Raw genomic sequence first — 19,504 nt, forward strand, 5'->3', positions numbered from 1 at the left:
GGGTGGGAGGATGGGTTAGCCTGGTGGTGGGTATTGAGGAGGGCACATTCTGCATGGAGCACTGGGTGTTATGCACAAACAATGAATCATGGAACACTACATCTAAAACTAATGATGTAATGTATGGGGATTAATATAAGAATAAAAAAAAAAAGAAATCTTGGTTGCATATTTTTCCCATTCAGAACATTGAATATTTCCTTCTACTCTTTTCTGGCCTGACATGTCTCTGTGGAGAGATCAGCTGCTAACCTCATCTACCTTCCCTGGTAGGTTAAGGACCTGTTTTCCCTTGCTGCTTCCAGAATTTTTTCTTTGTCTGTGTATTTTGTGAATTTGACTATGATATGCATTGGTGATGGCCAGCTTTTGTTGAATTTAATGGGTGTTCTCTGTGCTTCTTCGATTTTGATATCTGTGTCTTTCCCCAGATTAGGCAAGTTTGGGCTATAATTTGTTCGAATAAACCTTCTGCCCTTTTATATCTCTCTTCATCTTCTGGGACTCCTATGATACAAATGTTATTATGCTTTACTAAGTCACTTTTTCCCTAAGTCTACCTTCATGGTCCATTACCTTTCTTTCTTTCTTCTTTTCAGCTTCACTACTTTCCATAATTTTATCTTCTATATCACCCATTTGAACCTCTGCTCTATCTTTGTTTTTATGGCCTCCATTTATGCATCTTGGTTATAGCAGTTTTAATTTCAGCCTGACTAGATTTTAGTTCTTTTATCTCTTTAGTAAGGGATTCTCTAGTTTCTTCTGTGATTTTTTTTGAGCCTGGCTAGTATCCTTATAATTGTTTTAAATTCTAGTTCAGACACCTTACTTATATCTGTATTAATTAAATCCCTGGCTGTGAGTTCTGCCTCATGTTCTTTCTTTTGGGATGAATTTCTTTGTCTCATCATTTTGTTGAGAAAAGAAAAGAAGAAAGGAAAAAGAAAACCATCAACAAAAAACAAAAATCAAAGAAAAAGAAAAACACACACACAAAAAAAACAAGAAAAACGAAAATAAAAAACAAGAAAACCAAACCAAACCAAAACAAAACAAAAGTAGATCCTGGGTGTTATTTTGGTCTGCTTGTTAAAAGAATCTAGGTCCCAAAATAAACAATAATAATAATGATGATAATAATGTAAAATACATTAAAGTAAAATGAAGGTAAACTATATATAAAAATTAAAAGTTAAAAATAATTTTTAAAAAATTGGAAAATATAAGAAAATAAGTGAAAAAATAATAATTTTAAAATAAAGAATAAAAGTAAAACAGAAGCTAGATCTTATTTCCCCTAGAGCTGAAACTTTGCAGCAGTCTATGATCAATAAACTTGGTGTGAACTAGTTATTTGTGCTGGTCTTCTGAGAGAGGGACCAGCTGTGCTGATTCTCAGGCTGACTTGTTTGAGTAGAAATGCATCTCCAGGGCACAAGGAGGGCGGGGCTTGGTGTATGCAGCTCCAGCCTCCAATAGGTGGCGCTATTTTGCACCCTGAAAGCTTTCAGCACTGTTGGGCAGATGAAAATGGCTGTGCCCTGCTCTCTAGCCTCAGAGCTGAAAGTTGGGACCCCTACACTTCAGTGAGCCTTCACAGAAGAGCAGTCAATCACCCTATTTGTGTCCCCAGTTTTCCTCTGAACCCTACATTCACCCTGCCTGTGTTTAAGCCTTTTTATCTCAGGTGCACCTCAGAGTTTCCAAAATCTAAATTTCAGGGACTCCCACGACAGGGACACACACTGTTTCTGTGGGGAGGTTCTCACTAGGCTTGCTGGCCCATCCCAGGAAAGCAGTCAGACAACCACCTGGTGGTTTGCAGTTTATAGCAGAAAGCTGGCACCAGGACCTGCTGCTCTCTGCTGGATTCCCAGCTCCTAAGCCTGGGAACAGCACAGCATCTTGGTGCCATCCATTCTTCCTATGACCCAGGGGATCCTCAGACCACCCTGTCACTCCTGGGATTCTGCCCCTCTTCACCACCTGGGCACCTTTAAGCCAGGCAAGCCCCCCATGGTAGTGAACCAAATTGTGGAAGAAGCCCAAGTATCCATCAAACTGATAAATCGATAAAGAAGTGGTATATATATATATGTATATATGTATATATGTGTGTGTATGTGTTTATATGATGGAATGTTATTCATCCATAAAAAATAACAAAATCTTGCCGCTTGCAATGACATGCGTGGACCTAGAGAGTATAATGCTAAGCAAAATAAGTCAGTCAGAGAAAGAAAAATACCATATGATTTCACTCACATGTGGAATTTAAGAAACAAAACAAAGGAGCAAAGTGAAAAAGAGAGAGAGAGAGAGCGACAAATCAAGAAACAGACTCTTAATTATGGAGAACAACCTGATGGTTACCAGAGGGCATGGGGATAGGGAATGGGTTAAACAGGTGATGGGGATTAAGGAGTACACTTATGATGAGCATCGGGTGATGTATGGAATTGTTGAGTCACTATATTGTCCACCTGAAACTAATTTTGCACTGTATGTTAACTACCTAGAATTAAAATAAAAACTTAAAAAAATAAATTAAGCAACTCTATATGAACAAATAAAAAGAGAAAAAGAAATATAATTTTCAGTGTCATCAAAAGTGTAAATAAATGCTGTTAAGAGTATAAACTGGAACAATTAGTAGACTGTCAGAGTGACAAGATAATTATGGTTATCTTGAAACTGGAATTATTAAAGTAGAAGATAAAAGAATTAGAAGATAAGTTGTAAACTTAATTGTTGGAGAAGTTTATCTTATATCAGCTTATATTGCTGCATAGAGTTTATGTGCAAATATATGTATTTCATTATTTTTGCCATAATATTAAATTGAAAATTGTCAATGTTCATTAGAAAGTTAATTTTGACATAAATTATGGAATTTCTAGATAATGAAGATATTTGTAGTCATTAAAGAATACAATTTTTTGTAACCTGTCTCACATAATGTAAAGAAGAAAAAGGCAAGTTATAGGAAAAAAAATTGTGAGATTTTAAATAATATTAGTATGTGTATTTGGAGCAGAAAATTACCTGACATTTTAATGTGTTGTTAACTGTGCTGAATTAACTGTTGCTTGAGTTTTCCTCTAAACTTTCCCCTCTCTGATTCCAATTGTAATATTTCAGCTTCAGTAATATTTCAATATGTAATATATGGCTTCAAGTAAGATTGCATGAAAAAGACTCTCTTGCTACGTTGTTGAGTGCACAACTTAGTGAAAGTAATTGTGTAATACAGGTGGGAAAAGCAATGTCAATGAAGGAAGCCTTGAAAGAGTGACTGGGAGGTTTCTCAAAACCTAACAGATCTTCAGGCGCTTCTTGAAGTGTTGCATCAAAAGTCTTTAATAGGAACACTTGAATGGCTCAGTCAGTTAATATAGATTCTTGATTTCAGCTCAGGTCATGGTCTTAGGTCATGAGATCAAGCTCCATGTTGAGCTCGGCATGGGGCTCTGAGCTCAGCAGAGTCTGCTTGAGATTCTCTTTCTCTGTCTGCCCTCCCCCACTCACACTCTCTCTCTCTGAATAAATAAATAAAATCTTTTTTAAAAAAGTCTTTGGGGTGCCTGTGTGGCTCAGATGGTTAAGCATCTGCCTTTGGGTCACGTCATGATCCCAGGGTCCTGGAATCGAGCCCCGTGTCAGGCTCCTGGCTCAGAGGGGAGCCTGCTTCTCCCTCTCCCTCTGCCTGCTTCTCCCCCTGCTTATGGTCTCTCTCTCTGTATCTCTGTGTCTCAAATGAATAAATAAAATCTTAAAAAAAAAGTGAAAATTAAAAAAAGTCTTTAATAATATCTGTGACTTAATCTTTGGAGTCAAGGGGAGAGATGTAACAAAACCTGGGATGATGAGCATCCTAGTACTAACCAGTGAGGGCCCAAGACTGGAGCTGCATCCTGAATGCTTTGGGCCACATAGGACCTTTGCATAATTATTACTCAAGGGAAAGAGGGACAGAAGCTCCAGTAAGAACTAAGATAAAACTTCACACTAGCCTGGTTGGCTGAGGGCTCAAAGATACAATTCTGTTTTTAAATGAGTTAACATAAACATTTAAAGATTAGTTTAGGAACAGAGATTAAGGTCTGCTATATAAATATATATTACTATAATTATATATTATATTATATTATGTATTTTATTACATTATTATATATAATTATTGATATCTTTATATAAATATATAAAAAAGAGATAACTGAAAGAACTGAAAGAACAATCTGGTATTAATAGTTACTTTGGAGGAGAAAAAAGAATACTGAAGGGAAAGGAAGGATTATCAATTTATATTTTATATTGTTCTGAATTGTTTGAGTTTGATACAATGAGTTATAATTTTATTAAAATTAAAAATGAAACAGCACTGATGATGATAAAACTTTCAGTGGCCAATTCAACATTCTGTGGACCAACCTCAGTGCATCCCAGCTTTTCACACTGGCCCCTCTCTTCAGGAAGTTTTATTCCCTGCTTCACTTAGTCACTGCACATTGATTATTTTCTGGCCTCAATCCTGTGATGACAACTTTTATTCTTTGCAATACCAGTCCATCCTGTCACAACCCCCACAGTCACTTCCTCCAAACAGTGCATTCAAGACTCGACCACTGACATTCCCAGCTGAGCCTCTGTCCATCACAGGAGCCAACTGGGATTCTGGTCTCTGCCAGTAATGGTACATTTTGGTAAACATGGTGCCTTCCTTCAAAATGTGTGAGGAGACACATACCAGGGAAATAAATTATCTATTTGTATGGTAGATATTTACAGAAGTCATTGAATTTTAAAATACAGCACAATATATGTATAAATAGATTAAGAGAATTTCAGGTTAAATCCAGTGTCTAGGATATTGACCAGCTCCAAGAATATCTGCCTTTCTGTCTCTGTTCTGTTCATCATCCTCCCCCGAAATCAAATGCAGAACACTTACATTCCCATGGAGTGATCTATATTCTCAGATAATTACTCACCGATCACCTTCAGCTCCAAAGTGGCTTCTTCAAAGTCACTGTCTTTTTTAAAAGAACACTTGTACATTCCATTGTCTGAGATCTGGAGACTGTAGATTCTCACAGCTACTCTTCCCTCCGTGATGTAATCTTTCACCAACTCTGCTCTCCCTTTGAAATCTACCAGCTGTTCTCCCGCCTGCTCCATTCCATCCTTATATACATACACAGCCTCTGAGAACTGGGAGCGGAACCACCTCAGCTCCATGCTCTCCACATTCATGGCTGGGGACACACGACAGGGCAGCACTGTGTCTGTGCCCAGCATGGCCACAATTGGCTCTGAGGGGCTGATAACCAAGAATGAATCTGTGGAATAGAGCCACAGGGAAGAGAATATCAGTGACCTGCCCTGGCATTGTGGAACACAGCATCATTATTGGCCCAGGAGAACCCTAGAGACATTCTGTCATTCATACACCAGTTCTCTGCAGCACACATTCAGGCTGAAGATGGCAGTGAACAAGACAAAAAACATCTCTACCCAATCAACAGGGTAATCTCTTGTTAAACAAATGATTTTTTAATTGCAATGGTGATAAATTCTATAAAGAAGGAGGGAAGAGTGCTGGGAAATCATGAAATCAGAGTTTTTAATTAGGTCTTGGCCATCAGAAAATGCATTCTTCATGAAGAAGAGACCTGAATGAATCAGAAAAAAATTAGTGAAATAATTGCATCTGATTCTTCTCTCTAATCATATAATGACTTTTTTGCCCTCATATATGGGCAGATAAATCATTATATCAAAATAAAGGATTTAGAATTAGCCCAGGTATATACTGAGTAGTGATGGAGTAATTTAATCTTTCTGTTCAGAGAATAAGAGAATCTAAGAATATAAAATACAAAATATTGTTACCTGAGCCCCACATGGACACCTGGAGAAGTAGGATAGAGAAAAGGTCTCTTAGCAGAGAGAAGTCCAGGGAACCCACCATCTTTCTCAGAGCAGACAACAGTATGACACGTAGTAAGGTCCTGAAAATAGCTGGAGTAAAGACAAAAATGGAATCCATAAGGTAAAAATAATCATAGCTAAGGCAGTTCACAGTGATTCTAAGAAATGGCCTCCAGAAGCTCCAGAAGTAGTGTGTCTCTCTCGGGGAACATCAAGGAAGCCTTTAACACTCACAAAAAAGACTCTTTGTTTCCCTTTTCCAAGGAAACAGTCTTCATCTCAACAACCATGTTCTACATTGATAAATCTGTCCACAATCTCTCTAAACTCTTCTCTAACTCAAGAACATCTTGTCCAGTGGACAAAGAGACAGAGAGGAGACGATGGGCATCCACAGAAAGAGATGGCTTTAGCACAAACACTAATTTGGCCTCAATGAATTCCACCCCCTCCCCATATTCCTATATGATGGAGGGGCATATATAACTTGGCCTGTCCCCTGCCAACCCCTAGAATCCTTGCCCAAATGCGCTTAGTTCCCTCTCTCTTGCCCATCACCCACAAAATACAAAACTCACACCTTTTAAGTTCTTCTTACAGAGATGAAGGCATCCGGAAACTTCTCAGATTCATGGCCACAGGAACTAGGGGATAAATACTCTCTGCCATTCCCCCCAGTTACCTGCTCTTGGCTGCCCACAGGCCTCTCCTGTGAGACTTTCTCCAAAATGTCAAGAGGATCTCAGACTTTACAAATCATGGGGCCAGGTTTTTTAAGGGGGTTCAGACAACTGAGAGAAAGATGGCCCCTGCACGGAATCTCTCAGCAGTACACTTCTCTTTGGCCACCCTGACACACTAAAAACTGAAAGCAAAATAAGATAAAGAAAGCAAACTTTGACCTGTCATAATAAGTTTATCTAATGATTACATACTTACTTACAAAGTATAGAGGGGATCAAAAGCAAGTGATTTCTTTCTTTCTGAGAAGTATATTGTCTAGGTTAGTAGCCTAGATATTAGAACTTGATGACCTGAGTTAAAATGCTGGTGAGACTATTTACAATTTATGATTTTGAGAGAGTTATACAGCCTCTCTGTGCCTCAGTTTCCTCATGTGACAGTGTGTTGAATACTAGTATCTACCCTAAGTTTTGGGTGAAGAGTACATGAATGTATTTAAAGCACTTAGAAGAGTGTCAATAACTTATAAATTATGTGTAGGTTGTTAACAATTTTTATTTTAATATCTTGCTCACTCACCACAATATATCTACCATTTCAATGATGAATTTTCATCTTCCAGTTGGACCCCTCATTCCATTAGGCAGGAAACTGAGAAGACATGGGCATATTCACACTCTCTCACTCTTCTCCCAGACAGAAATCATAACAAGACAAAAAACATCTCTACCCAATCAACAGGGTAATGTCTTGTTAAACAAATGATTTTTTAATTGCAATGGTGATAAATTCTATAAAGAAGGAGGATCTCAACTAGGATAAAAGAAAAACAGTATAAAATTCCCCAAATGATTCTCTGAGACTTTCATCTTCCTTCAATGCTATAAATAATGGGAGTGATAAGGATGAGATTACTGTCCCCTACCTACATAAATCATTTTAGTTTTGAAGATCCTTCAAATTCTATGAATTCTAGAATAATTGTTTCTTAGAATCACAGAAAGAAATTCTGAACTGGAGACTGACAAATTTTAAAAACTCTACATTTTTGAAATTCTATATCTAAGATTGAACATCTATATATGGTTTATAAGAGACATAGCAAAACAAGAAATAAACGAATACAAACCAGACATATTCTAACACAATTGCAGATATGGCACTATTAATTTTAAAATAAAAATGACATTCAGAGAGAAATCATTCAAAGAAACAAAATTGCCATTTAAAATAGATACATTTATTAACAGCATGGACTTTCAAGTATTGCATGGTGCTAATAACATAAAGCTGGATTTAAAAAAGCAAAATCAGGAGGAGCAAGATGGTGGAGGAGTAGGAGACCTGGACTTCGTCTGGTCCCAGGAATTCAGCTGGATAGGGATCAAACCATTCTGAACACCTAAGAACTCAACAGGAGATCGACGAAAAGAATAGCAACAACTCTCTGAACAGAAAAGTGACCACTTTCTGGAAAGTAGGACGTGTGGACAAGTGAATCTGAGGTGATATTCGGGAGGTTAGATGGCAGGGGAGGGGGCCTGTGTCAGCCGCTTCTGGCAAGTGATAGAGCAGCAGGGCACAAAATCGGAACTTTTAAAAGTCTGCTCCGCTGAGGGACGTTGCTTCAGTGGCTAAGCAGGGGGTGGAACCCTCGCTGGGACAGTGTGGTCTCAGGACCCTCGGGGTCACAGAAAGACCGGGGATGCCTGAGTGCGGCCGAGCTCCCAGGTATCGGAGTGGGAAAGCCGGCTGCAGAGATGGAGCTGAGGCATGGGCTCTTAGCTCAGGGTTCCCATAAACCGTGATCCGAGGAAAAGTCGGGCCACTGCTCCTCCAGCAGGGACCCAACAAGCGGCAGATCCGGGGAGACACGACTTCCTCCCCAGGGAGCAGCGGCATGGGAGCACACCGCGGGGATCTGCTGGGTTTGGAGACTCCACATGGGATCATGTGCCAGAGATAGAAACGCTGGGTCACAGGCCGGGTGAGCATGGAGTGCAGCCAGAGACCAGGGAGATGAGAGTGATTGACTGCTTTTCTCTGGGGATGCACTGAGTAGTGGGGCTCTGAGTTCTCAGCTCCTCTGGGGCAGAGATTGGGAGGCCGCCATGTTCACTCTTGTCCTCCAAAGCTGTATGGAAAGCTTGCAGGGAACAAAAGCTCCCAAGAGCAAACCCAAGCAGATTACTTAGCTGGGCCCAGCAAGGGCGAGCAATTCGGCCTCCAGCAAAGACATTTGGGAACCACGGCAACAGGCCCCTCCACCAGAAGATCAGTAAGAACAGCCAGCCAAGAACAAGGTTACCGATCAATGAGAACGGCAGAACTCCAGCGCTAGGGGAATACTGAACATAGAATTCATGGCTTTTTCCCCATGATTCTTTAGTCTTTCAAAGTTAATTTTTTTAACTGACTTTTTTTTTTGAACTTTTCTTTTTCCCTTTTTCAACCAACATCTTATCAATCCCTTCTTTAAAAAACATTTTTATTTTTCATTTTTAGAGTCATATTCTATCCCTTCATAGTAGTTAACCTTATTTTTGGTATATATACATATAAGTTGTTCTCTCTTTAAAATTTTGGGATACATTTTCTACTAATAGATCAAAATATACCCTAAATCTCTAGTGTATGGCTTTGTTCTAGTCTCCTGCCTGATCACATTCTCTCCCTTTTTATTTTTTTTTAATCCTCTTCTTTCTTTTTTCAACCAACATTTTATCTTATCAATTCCTTTTATAAAATCTTTTATAATTTTCATCTTTACAGTCATATTCCATCCCTTCATTGTATTAACCCTTATTTTTGTACATATATAAGTTTTTCTTTCTTTAAAATTTTGGGAGGCACTTTCTTCTAATAGACCAAAATACGCCCAAAATCTAGTGTGTGGTACTGATCTATGCACCAGCCTGATCATATTTGATCATATTCTGGTTTTTTATTTTGTTTTGTTTTGTTTTTGTTTGTTTTTATCTTTTTCTTTTCTTTTTATTTCTTTTTTCTTTCTTTCCCTTTCTTTTCCCTGGTTTCAGGTCTTTTCTGATTTGTTTAGTGTCTATTTTCTGGGGACGTTGTTACCCTGTTAGCATTTTGTTCTCTCATTAATCCATTCTCCTCTGGACAAATGACAAGACAGAAAAAATCACCTCAACAAAAAGAACAAGAGCCAGTACCGACTACCAGGGAACTAATCAATACGGACATTAGTAAGATGTCAAAACTAGAGTTCAGAATCATGATTTTAAAGATACTAGCTGGGCTTGAAAAAAGCATGGAAGTTATTAGAGAAACCCTTTCTGGAGAAGTAAAAGAACTAAAATCTAACCAAGACGAAATCAAAAAAGGCTATTAATGAGGTGCAATAAAAAATGGAGGCTCTAACTGCTAGGATAAATGAGGCAGAAGAGAGAATCAGTGATATAGAAGACCAAATGATGGAAAATAAAGAAGCTGAGAAAAAGAGAGATAAACAACTACTGGATCACGAGGGTAGAATTCAAGAGATAAGTGATACCGTAAGACAAAACAACATTGGAATAATTGGGATCCCAGAAGCAGAAGAAAGAGAGAGAGGGGCAGAAGGTATATTGGACCAAATCATAACAGACAACTTCCCTAATTGGGGGAAGGAAACAGGCATCAAAATACAGGAGGCACAGAGAACCCCTCTCAGAATCAATAAAAATAGGTCAACACCCCGACATCTAATAGTAAAACTTATGAGTCTCAGAGACAAAGAGAGAATCCTGGAAGCAGCTCCGGAGAAGAGATCTGTAACCTACAATGGTAGAAATATTAGACTGGCAACAGACCTATCCACAGAGACCTGGCAGGCCAGAAAGGACTGGCAGGATATATTCAGAGCACTAAATGAGAAAAATATGCAGCCAAGAATCCAGCTAGGCTGTCATTGAAAATAGAAGGAGAGGGCGCCTGGGTGGCTCAGTTGTTTAAGCAACTGCCTTCAGCTCAGGTCATGATCCGGGAGTCCCGGGATCGAGTCCCGCATCGGGCTCCCTGCTCAGCGAGGAGCCTGCTTCTCCCTCTGACCCTCCGCCCTCTCATGTACTCTTTCTCATTCTCGCTCTCTCAAATAAATAAATAAATCTTAAAAAAAAAAAAGAAAAGAAAATAGAAGGAGAGATAAAAAGCTTCCAGGACAAACAAAAACTAAAGGAATTTGCAAACACAACACCAGCCCTATAAGAAATCTTGAAAGGGGTCCTCTAAGCAAAGAGAGAGTCTAAAAGCAACATAGACCAGAAAGGAACACAGACAATATACAGTAACAGTCACCTTATAGGCAATACAATGGCACTAAATTCCTATCTTTCAATAGTTACCCTGAATGTAAATGGGCTAAATGCCCCAATCAAAAGACACAGGCTATCAGATTCTATAAAAAAACAAGACCCATCAATATGCTATCTGCAAGAGACTCATTTTAGACCCAAAGACACCCCCAGATTGAAAGTGAGGGGTGGAAAATCATTTACCATGCTAATGAACACCAAAAGAAAGCTGGGTGGCAATCCTTATATCAGACAAATTAGATTTTAAACCAAAGAGTGTAATAAGAGATGAGGAAGGACACTATATCCTACCTAAAGGGTCTATCCAACAAGAAGATCTAACAATTGTAAATATCTATGCCCCTAACATGGGAGCAACCAATTTTAAAAGGCAGTTAATAACCAAAGCCAAGAAACACAGCGACAACAATACAATAATAGTGGGGGACTTTAACACCCCCCTCACTGAAATGGACAGATCATCTAAGCAAAAGATCCACAAGGAAATGAAGACTTTAAGTGACACACTGGACCAAATGGACTTCACAGATATATTCAGGACATTCCATCCCAAAGCAACAGAATACACATTCTTCTCTAGTGCCCATGGAACATTCTCCAGAAGAGATCACATCCTAGGTTTCAACTGGTACCAAAAGATTGGGATCATTCCCTGCCTATTTTCAGACCACAGTGCTTTGAAACTAGAACTCAATCACAAGAGGAAAGTTGGAAAGAACTCAAATACATGGAGGCTAAAGAGCATCCTACTAAAGAATGAATGGGTCAACCAGGAAATTAAAGAAGAATTTAAAAAATTCATGGAAACAAATGAAAATGAAAACACAGCTGTTCAAAATCTTTGGGATACAGCAAAGGCAGTCCTAAGAGGAAAGTATATAGCAATACAAGCCTTTCTCAAGAAACAAGAAAGGTCTCAAATACACAACCTAACCCTACACCTAAAGGAGCTGGAGAATGAACAGCAAATAAAGCCTAAACTCAGCAGGAGAAGCGAAATAATAAAGATCAGAGCAGAAATCAATGAAATAGAAACCAAAAGAACAGTAGAAGAGATCAACGAAACTAGGAGCTGGTTCTTTGAAAGAATTAACAAGATTGATAAACCCCTGGCCAGACTTATCAAAAAGAAAAGAGAAATGACCCAAATCAACAAAATCATGAATGAAAGAGGAGGGATCACAACCAACACCAAAGAAATACAAACAATTCTAAGAACATACTATGAGCAACTCTATGCCAGCAAATTAGATAACCTGGAAGAAATGGATGCATTCCTACAGATGTATCAACTACCAAAACTGAACCAGGAAGAAATAGAAAACCTGAACAGACCTATAACCACTAAGGAAATTGAAGCAGTCATCAAAAATCTCCCAACAAACAAAAGCCCATGGCCAGATGGCTTCCCAGGGGAATTCTACCAAACATTTCAAGAAGAATTAATACCTATTCTTCTGAAACTGTTCCAAAAAATAGATATGGAAGGAAAACTTCCAAACTCATTTTATGAGGCTACCATTACCTTGATCCCCAAACCAGACAAAGACCCCATCAAAAAGGAGAATGACAGACCAATATCCTTGATGAACATCGATGCCAAAATTCTCACTAAAATACTAGCCAATAGGATCCAACAGTACATTCAAAGGATTATTCAACACAACCAAGTGGGATTTATCCCTGGGCTGCAAGGATGGTTCAACATCCGCAAATCAATCAATGTGATACAATACATTAACAAAAGAAAGAACAAGAATCATATGATCCTCTCAATAGATGCAGAAAAAGCATTTGACAAAGTACAGCATCCTTTCTTGATCAAAACTCTTCAGAGTATAGGGATAGAGGGCACATACCTCAATATCATAAAAGCCATCTATGAAAAACCCACAACGAATATCATTCTCAATGGGGAAAAACTGAGAGTTTTCCTCCTAAGGTCAGGAATGTGGCAGGGATGTCCACTATCACCATTGCTATTCAACAAAATATTAGAAGTCCTAGCCACAGCAATCAGACAACAAAAAGAAATAAAAGGCATCCAAATCATCAAAGAAGAAGTCAAACTCTCACTCTTTGCAGATGATATGATACTTTATGTGGAAAACCCCAAAGACTCCACCCCAAAACTGCTAGAACTCATACAGGAATTCAGGAAAGTGGCAGGATATAAAAACAATGCACAGAAGTCAGTGGCATTCCTATACACCAACAACAAGACAGAAGAAAGAGAAATTAAGGAGTCGATCCCATTTACAATTGCACCCAAAACCATAAGATATCTAGGAATAAATCTAACCAAAGAGGCGGGACACCTGGGTGGCTCAGTCTGTTGGGCGGCTGCCTTTGGCCCGGGTCATGATCCCAGAGTCCTGGGATCCAGTCCCACATCAGGCTCCTGCTCAGCAGGGTGCCTGCTTCTCTCTCTGTCTCCCTCTGCTTGTGCTCTCTCTGTCAAATAAATAAAATCTTAAAAAAAAAAATCTAACCAAAGAGGCAAAGAATCTATACTCAGAAAACTATAAAATACTCATGAAAGAAATTAAGGAAGACACAAAGAAATGGAAAAATGTTCCATGCTCATGGATTGGAAGAGCAATTATTGTGAAGATGTCAATGCTACCTAGAGCAATCTACACATTCAATGCAATCCCTTTCAAAATACCATCCACTTTTTTCAGAGAAATGGAACAAATAATCCTAAAATTTGTATGGAACCAGAAAAGACCCCAAATAGCCAGAGGAATGTTGAAAAAGTAAAGCAAAGCTGGTGGCATCACAATTCCGGACTTCCAGCTCTATTACAAAGCTGTCATCATCAAGACAGTATGGTACTGGCACAAAAACAGACACATAGATCAATGGAACAGAATAGAGAGCCCAGAAATGGACCCTCAACTCTGTGGTCAACTAATCTTCGACAAAGCAGGAAAGAATGTCCAATGGAAAAAAGACAGTCTCTTCAACAAATGGTGTTGGGAAAATTGGACAGCCACATGCAGAAGAATGAAACTGGACCATTTCCTAACACCACACACAAAAATAGACTCCAAATGGTTGAAAAACCTCAATGTGAGACAGGAGTCCATCAAAATCCTAAAGGAGAATACAGGCAGCAACTCTTCGACCTCAGCTGCAGGAACTTCTTCCTAGTAACATCGCCAAAGGCAAGGGAAGCAACAGCAAAAATGAACTATTGGGACTTCAAGATAAAAAGCTTTTGCACAGCAAAAGAAACAGTCAACAAAACCAAAAGACAACCGACAGAATGGGAGAAGATATTTGCAAATGACATATCAGATAAAGGGGTAGTATCCAAGATCTATAAAGAACTCATCAAACTCAACCCCCAAAGAACAAAGAATCCAATCAAGAAATGGGCAGAAGACATGAACAGACATTTTTCCAAAGAAGACATCCAAATGGCCAACAGACACATGAAAAAGTGCTCAACATCGCTCAGCATCAGGGAAATCCAAATCAAAATCTCAATGAGATATCACCTCACACCAGTCAGAATGGCTAAAATTAACAAGTCAGGAAATGACAGATGTTGGCGGAGATGAGGAGAAAGGGGAACCTTCCTACACTGTTGGTGGGAATGCAAGCTGGTGCAGCCACTCTGGAAAACAGTATGGAGGTTCCTCAAAAAGTTGAAAATAGAGCTACCATACGATCCAGCAATTGCACTACTGGGTATTTACCCCAAAGGTACAAGTGTAGGGACCTGAAGGGGTACGTGCACCCCGATGTTTATAGCAGAAATGTCCAAAGTAGCTAAACTATGGAAATAGCCAAGATGTCCATCGACAGATGAATGGATAAAGAAGATGTGGTATATACATACAATGGAATATTATGCAGCCATCAAAAGGAATGAAATCTTGCCATTTGCAACGACGTGGATGGAACTGGAGGGTATTATGCTGAGCGAAATAAGTCAATCAGAGAAAGACATGTATCATATGACCTCACTGATATGAGGAATTCTTAATCTCAGGAAATAAACTAGGGTTGCTGGAGTGGTGGGGGATGGGAGGGATGGGCTGCCTGAGTGATAGACATTGGGGAGGGTATGTGCTATCGTGAGAGCTGTGAATTGTGTAAGACTGTTGAATCACAGACCTATACCTCTGAAACAAATAATACATTATATGTTAAAAAAAAAAAGAAGATAGCAGGAGGGGAAGAATGAAGTTGGAGAAATCGGAGGGGGAGACGAACCATGAGAGACTATGGACTCTGAAAAACAAACTGGGGGTTCTACAGTGGAGGGGAGTGGGGGATGGGTTGGCCTGGTGGTGGATATTAAGGAGGGCACGTTCTGCGTGGAGCACTGGGTGTTACGCACAAACAATGAATCATGGAACACTACATCAAAAACTAATGATGTAATGTATGGTGATTAATATAACATAATAATAAAAAAATTAATTAATTAAAAAATAAATTAAAAATTAAAAAAGCAAAATCAGTTGAGAACTCAAAAAGAAATTTATAGTTATAGTCAGAAAAGAACAGAACCATTACAGAACATATAAATGAAGTCATAGAAGTTTTAAATTATATAAACTATGCTATACCAAATCCTTATGACTTTGTGAGATCCACTAATTTCTCTCAATTTTTAATTAATATAAATCCACTGCAGGGAATTAAGATGGATTAGTCGAAATGACCCAGTGTGACACTTATCAAAGCCTTCCTCCACTGTGCTGGGATTTCAGATCTTTCCCAGGTGTTCTTATATAAACAAACACCAAAATATCTGCTTATTTCAAGGATTCTTTTTGAAACTTGCTTAAGTATCTAATCTCAGTAGAGATTTGGATTTACATTTTCTAAACAGTCAGGGATTTGACATGTGTGTGAATGACACTTGAATTTAAATTTATGAAATAATTAACTACCACAAGAAGCCCACTGTTTCCCTTGCAGGCACCTACTCTAGTAGAGGCTACCAGAAAAAGAAAAACACAGATAAAGTCAGCATGTGGCTCCTCCATTCCTAGGTAGCTAACTTCAACAGACATGTACCAAATCTCCTATCCTTCCATCTTACTCCAACTCAAATAACAGTGGCCACCCAAAGTGGAATAAACTGAACTTGGCATTTCCCTCTAAACCTTCCTGCTCCAAGCCCACGTTCAAAACCTGCAGCCTTCACTCTTTACCTAAGAGAAGTTTTGTGAGGTAGAAACTTCTGATTCTTTGTCCAGAAATTTCTTCCTTTTGCCCCTACATTTAGATGTTCATTTTATTGCTTAGATAATTCTGATTTCTACTCAGGAATGTAAAGACTACATTTGTAGTAATGAATTCAATGTGACAGATATATGATGGAAGCTGATTCTTTTTCTTTTGTACATAACAGGTTTTCTGGACTGTAGAAGCTTTGAGGTTTTCGTTTGTTTGTCTGTAGTTCTAAAACTTTAAAAAAAATTATGTATAAATGGCATTTTTTTTCCTCCAATAATTTAACTCTTTATGAAGTGCCCTTTCTTCTGATTCTGGCCCCTAATCTGCTTCCCAGTTTAGAAAACCTATTAAATGAATGTTGAAACCCTGGATCTACTGTGCTTAATTTAACTTATGTTTCTTAGGTTTTATCCCTTTGATTTAAAGTATCATATTCTGGAAGCATCCAGTGACCTTATTTTTCTAGCCCAATATATGTTTTTTTAAGTTTTAATTTACAGTCCACTTAGTTAACATACAGTGTAATATGAGTTTCAGGTGTACAATTTCATGATTCAACACTTTCATGGAACACACAGTGCTCTAGTCCAATATTTTGATATGTAGAGGTTTCTACTCTGGTATCTGACCTTTCTAGTTGGTTTCTATTTTAAGTCAGTTTTCCACTCCCAAGAATGTGAATTATTTTAGTCCTGAATTTCCTACAAATGAATCCTTCTTATTGTGCTTCATATTTGCATTAAAAAATCTTTACATACATATTATTCTTTACCTTTTCATGTGAGAGAAATCTGAAAATTTGAGATAAGCAAAAACAACAGTTAGAAACACCCCTATTTGTGTCACTCAGACATAAATATCCTATCATTTTTGTGTGTGTGATTTTGAAGTCTAACCTGTCATATTTCTTAAGCAAATAAGATCATACTGTTCATGCTGTTTTAAAACTGCTTTTTGAAGTCAGTAATATCTTGTAGTGCTCCTTTCTCCTCCCCCCTCAACTTTCTCCTTAAACACAAGAACACTGTTATGATGTAATTCCTTTAAAATACTCTCCACAGGTTAACAGACTTTCCTCAAACAATTCTTTATTATTGGGAAAAATGTCTAAGATATTTATGTGAATTTTTCACATTTATTTTTCTAGCTTTTTTGGAAACGTATATTAATCTGTTTACACTTTCGAATAGAATATACACACAAGCATATTCACAAATTTCAAAGTAAACAAGAAGCAAGTAGTAACTTTAACCCTTACATTTCTCTTTCAGTGTTCCCCTCCCATTCCCAAATACTTCAGACCTAAACTATTAGGTGGATGTCACCAAGTGAGACAAAAGGGCCTCAGTGGGGAGGGCTACCCAGCATGGTGGGAGAGAGCTTGAGTGGGCCAGCAGGGCATGAGTGAGGTGGAGAGGCAGTCCTGAAGAGAACTGCAGAAGAATACATTGTACTATAGTCAAGCAATGCCATATTAGGCAACAGTAAGAATTTTTAAATGTATTGATAAACACAACATGGTTGAATCTCAAAAAACATTTTCTTTATCCAAAGAAGCCAAACACAGAAGTGGACATGCTGTATAATTTCTTTTTTATTGTTTTTGAAGTTTTAGAATACATAAGATTAAGCTATCATGATTTATATCAGAATACTGTTTGTTTTTCCTGGAATGAATTGAACGGCAATGGAGATGAGGAAAATTTTCAAGAGACAGACATGGTCCATATTTTGAGGGAGGTGGTAGTTACATGAGTGAAAACAGTTGTAAACTTCATTGAAATGTACGTTTCAAAACCATGCATTCCATTGTATGCAAATTATATCTTCATAAATTTGATTTCTAAAAAGTCAAATGTACCTCACTGTCTCTAGAGAATATTTATTTAGGATCTTGGTATCTCTTTGGCCAGACTGTTAGCGGCTTACATACTAATATTTATGCAATTGCTATTTGTGTCCTTAATTATCTGTAAACCTTGTGTGACATGAAAAAACATGACTGGGACTTGGAAAAAAATGTGAATGGGAAAGAAACGCCTTTGGAGCACATTCTACCTCTGGGATTGTAGAATTGTGTTATTATTCCCATTTTACTCTTGGGAGCCCTAAGGTGTTGGAGATACAGCCCTAAGCTTATCAGAGCACAGAGCCCTCCATTTCTGACCTCCTATTTTCCCCTGCACAGTTTCCAGTGCCAGTTAGGGTGTGGTAAGAGGAAGCCTGTATCTCTTGTTGTTCTCTAAATCAGTTAACTTTGTAAGTTAAACATTGGGATGACCAACATCCTTGAATACCACACAAGAAGAGGATTCTCCCTCCCTGAATAATGTGATTTCAGCCCTTTGCAGGTAGGAGGAGGAAGCTACACTGAGCATTTTTGACCAAAGCACATTTTAGAGTTCTTATCATTCCAGAGCTGTGCCCAGTCCAAAGTCCCCTAGGATAGTCCCCTTTATTACCTCCACTTTCAAAGTAACTGCAAGAGCTGCAGGCAGGCTGTGACTTTAATACTGGACCCATTCTAGGAGAAGCATTCACATGTCAGTGCCTTTTGGTAGCCCTGTTTGTCCCCCTTCCTAAGGATATGTTTCCAGTCCAGGGATGGGTTAGAAACCTACTATTCCCAGCCCCTGCAGCCACACCTTTGGACGCTGACCACAGGAACAACCAGGTACCAATTGTTTCTGGAGCTGGGCCTTATAGTTTAACTGAGGAGATCAGTAGCTTCCAGAAAGCCTCCTGGCTCAATCTGATGGTCAGAAAGAAATGTGTGGTGATGTGGAGGTGTGTCTGTAGAAGATGTGAGTCCTAAAAACAAAAGGGCCTGAGCTCTGGGTCACATAGTGAGAAAACTCCCTTCTCTTTCTGGAGTTAAACCACAAGAGTGTTTACAGTAAAAATAAATAAGTAAATATATGAATGAATCAATGAATGAAGGCAAGAAGGAGGAAGTTAGATTGGGCAATAGGAGTGGACTAATTTTGTGTCTGCCTGCATTTCTCAAAATGAACTCAGGGTTTTTCAATTTCACGAAAGCCCACAGGACACAAGAGAGTGGTTTACAGTTTTTTACACCCACTGGGGAAACAGTTGGTTTTCAGAAAGAAGAGAGGGAAGGAAAATCCACCGGGGAAGGGTTGGAGTTGGTGGCAATCTGTGAGGAAGAACAGCCAAAAAACTGTGTATAAAAGTAAATCTTTGAACAGGGCTTTTTTTTTTCCTGAAAGTTTTCACTCTGGTGGCTTTCTCACCACCTTCTCTTACAGAGTACTTCCTTGTCAGAGTGAACATTTCGTGCTTTCACTTTCTGCTCTGAAGAAGATGGTGTGTTCTCCTAACTCTTCTCCTGTTGGTTTCCTCCT

General features: G+C 38.7%; 1 protein-coding gene across 1 annotated transcript in view; it reads right to left on the reverse strand.

Annotated features, from left to right (window-relative positions):
• LOC110586898 (butyrophilin subfamily 1 member A1-like) overlaps positions 1-5,974 on the reverse strand; it is a 28,720-nt gene extending 22,746 nt beyond the window's left edge. The window contains exons 1-2 of the mRNA XM_021697204.2: positions 5,896-5,974; positions 4,995-5,342 (exon numbers count right to left, since the gene is read on the reverse strand). Coding sequence (XP_021552879.2) covers positions 4,995-5,342; positions 5,896-5,974 — 427 coding nt within the window. The remainder of the gene's footprint in view (positions 1-4,994; positions 5,343-5,895) is intronic.
• Between the last annotated feature and the right edge of the window lie 13,530 nt (positions 5,975-19,504).

This window comes from Neomonachus schauinslandi, chromosome 8, assembly GCF_002201575.2.
Source record: "Neomonachus schauinslandi chromosome 8, ASM220157v2, whole genome shotgun sequence".
NCBI lineage: Eukaryota > Metazoa > Chordata > Mammalia > Carnivora > Phocidae > Neomonachus > Neomonachus schauinslandi.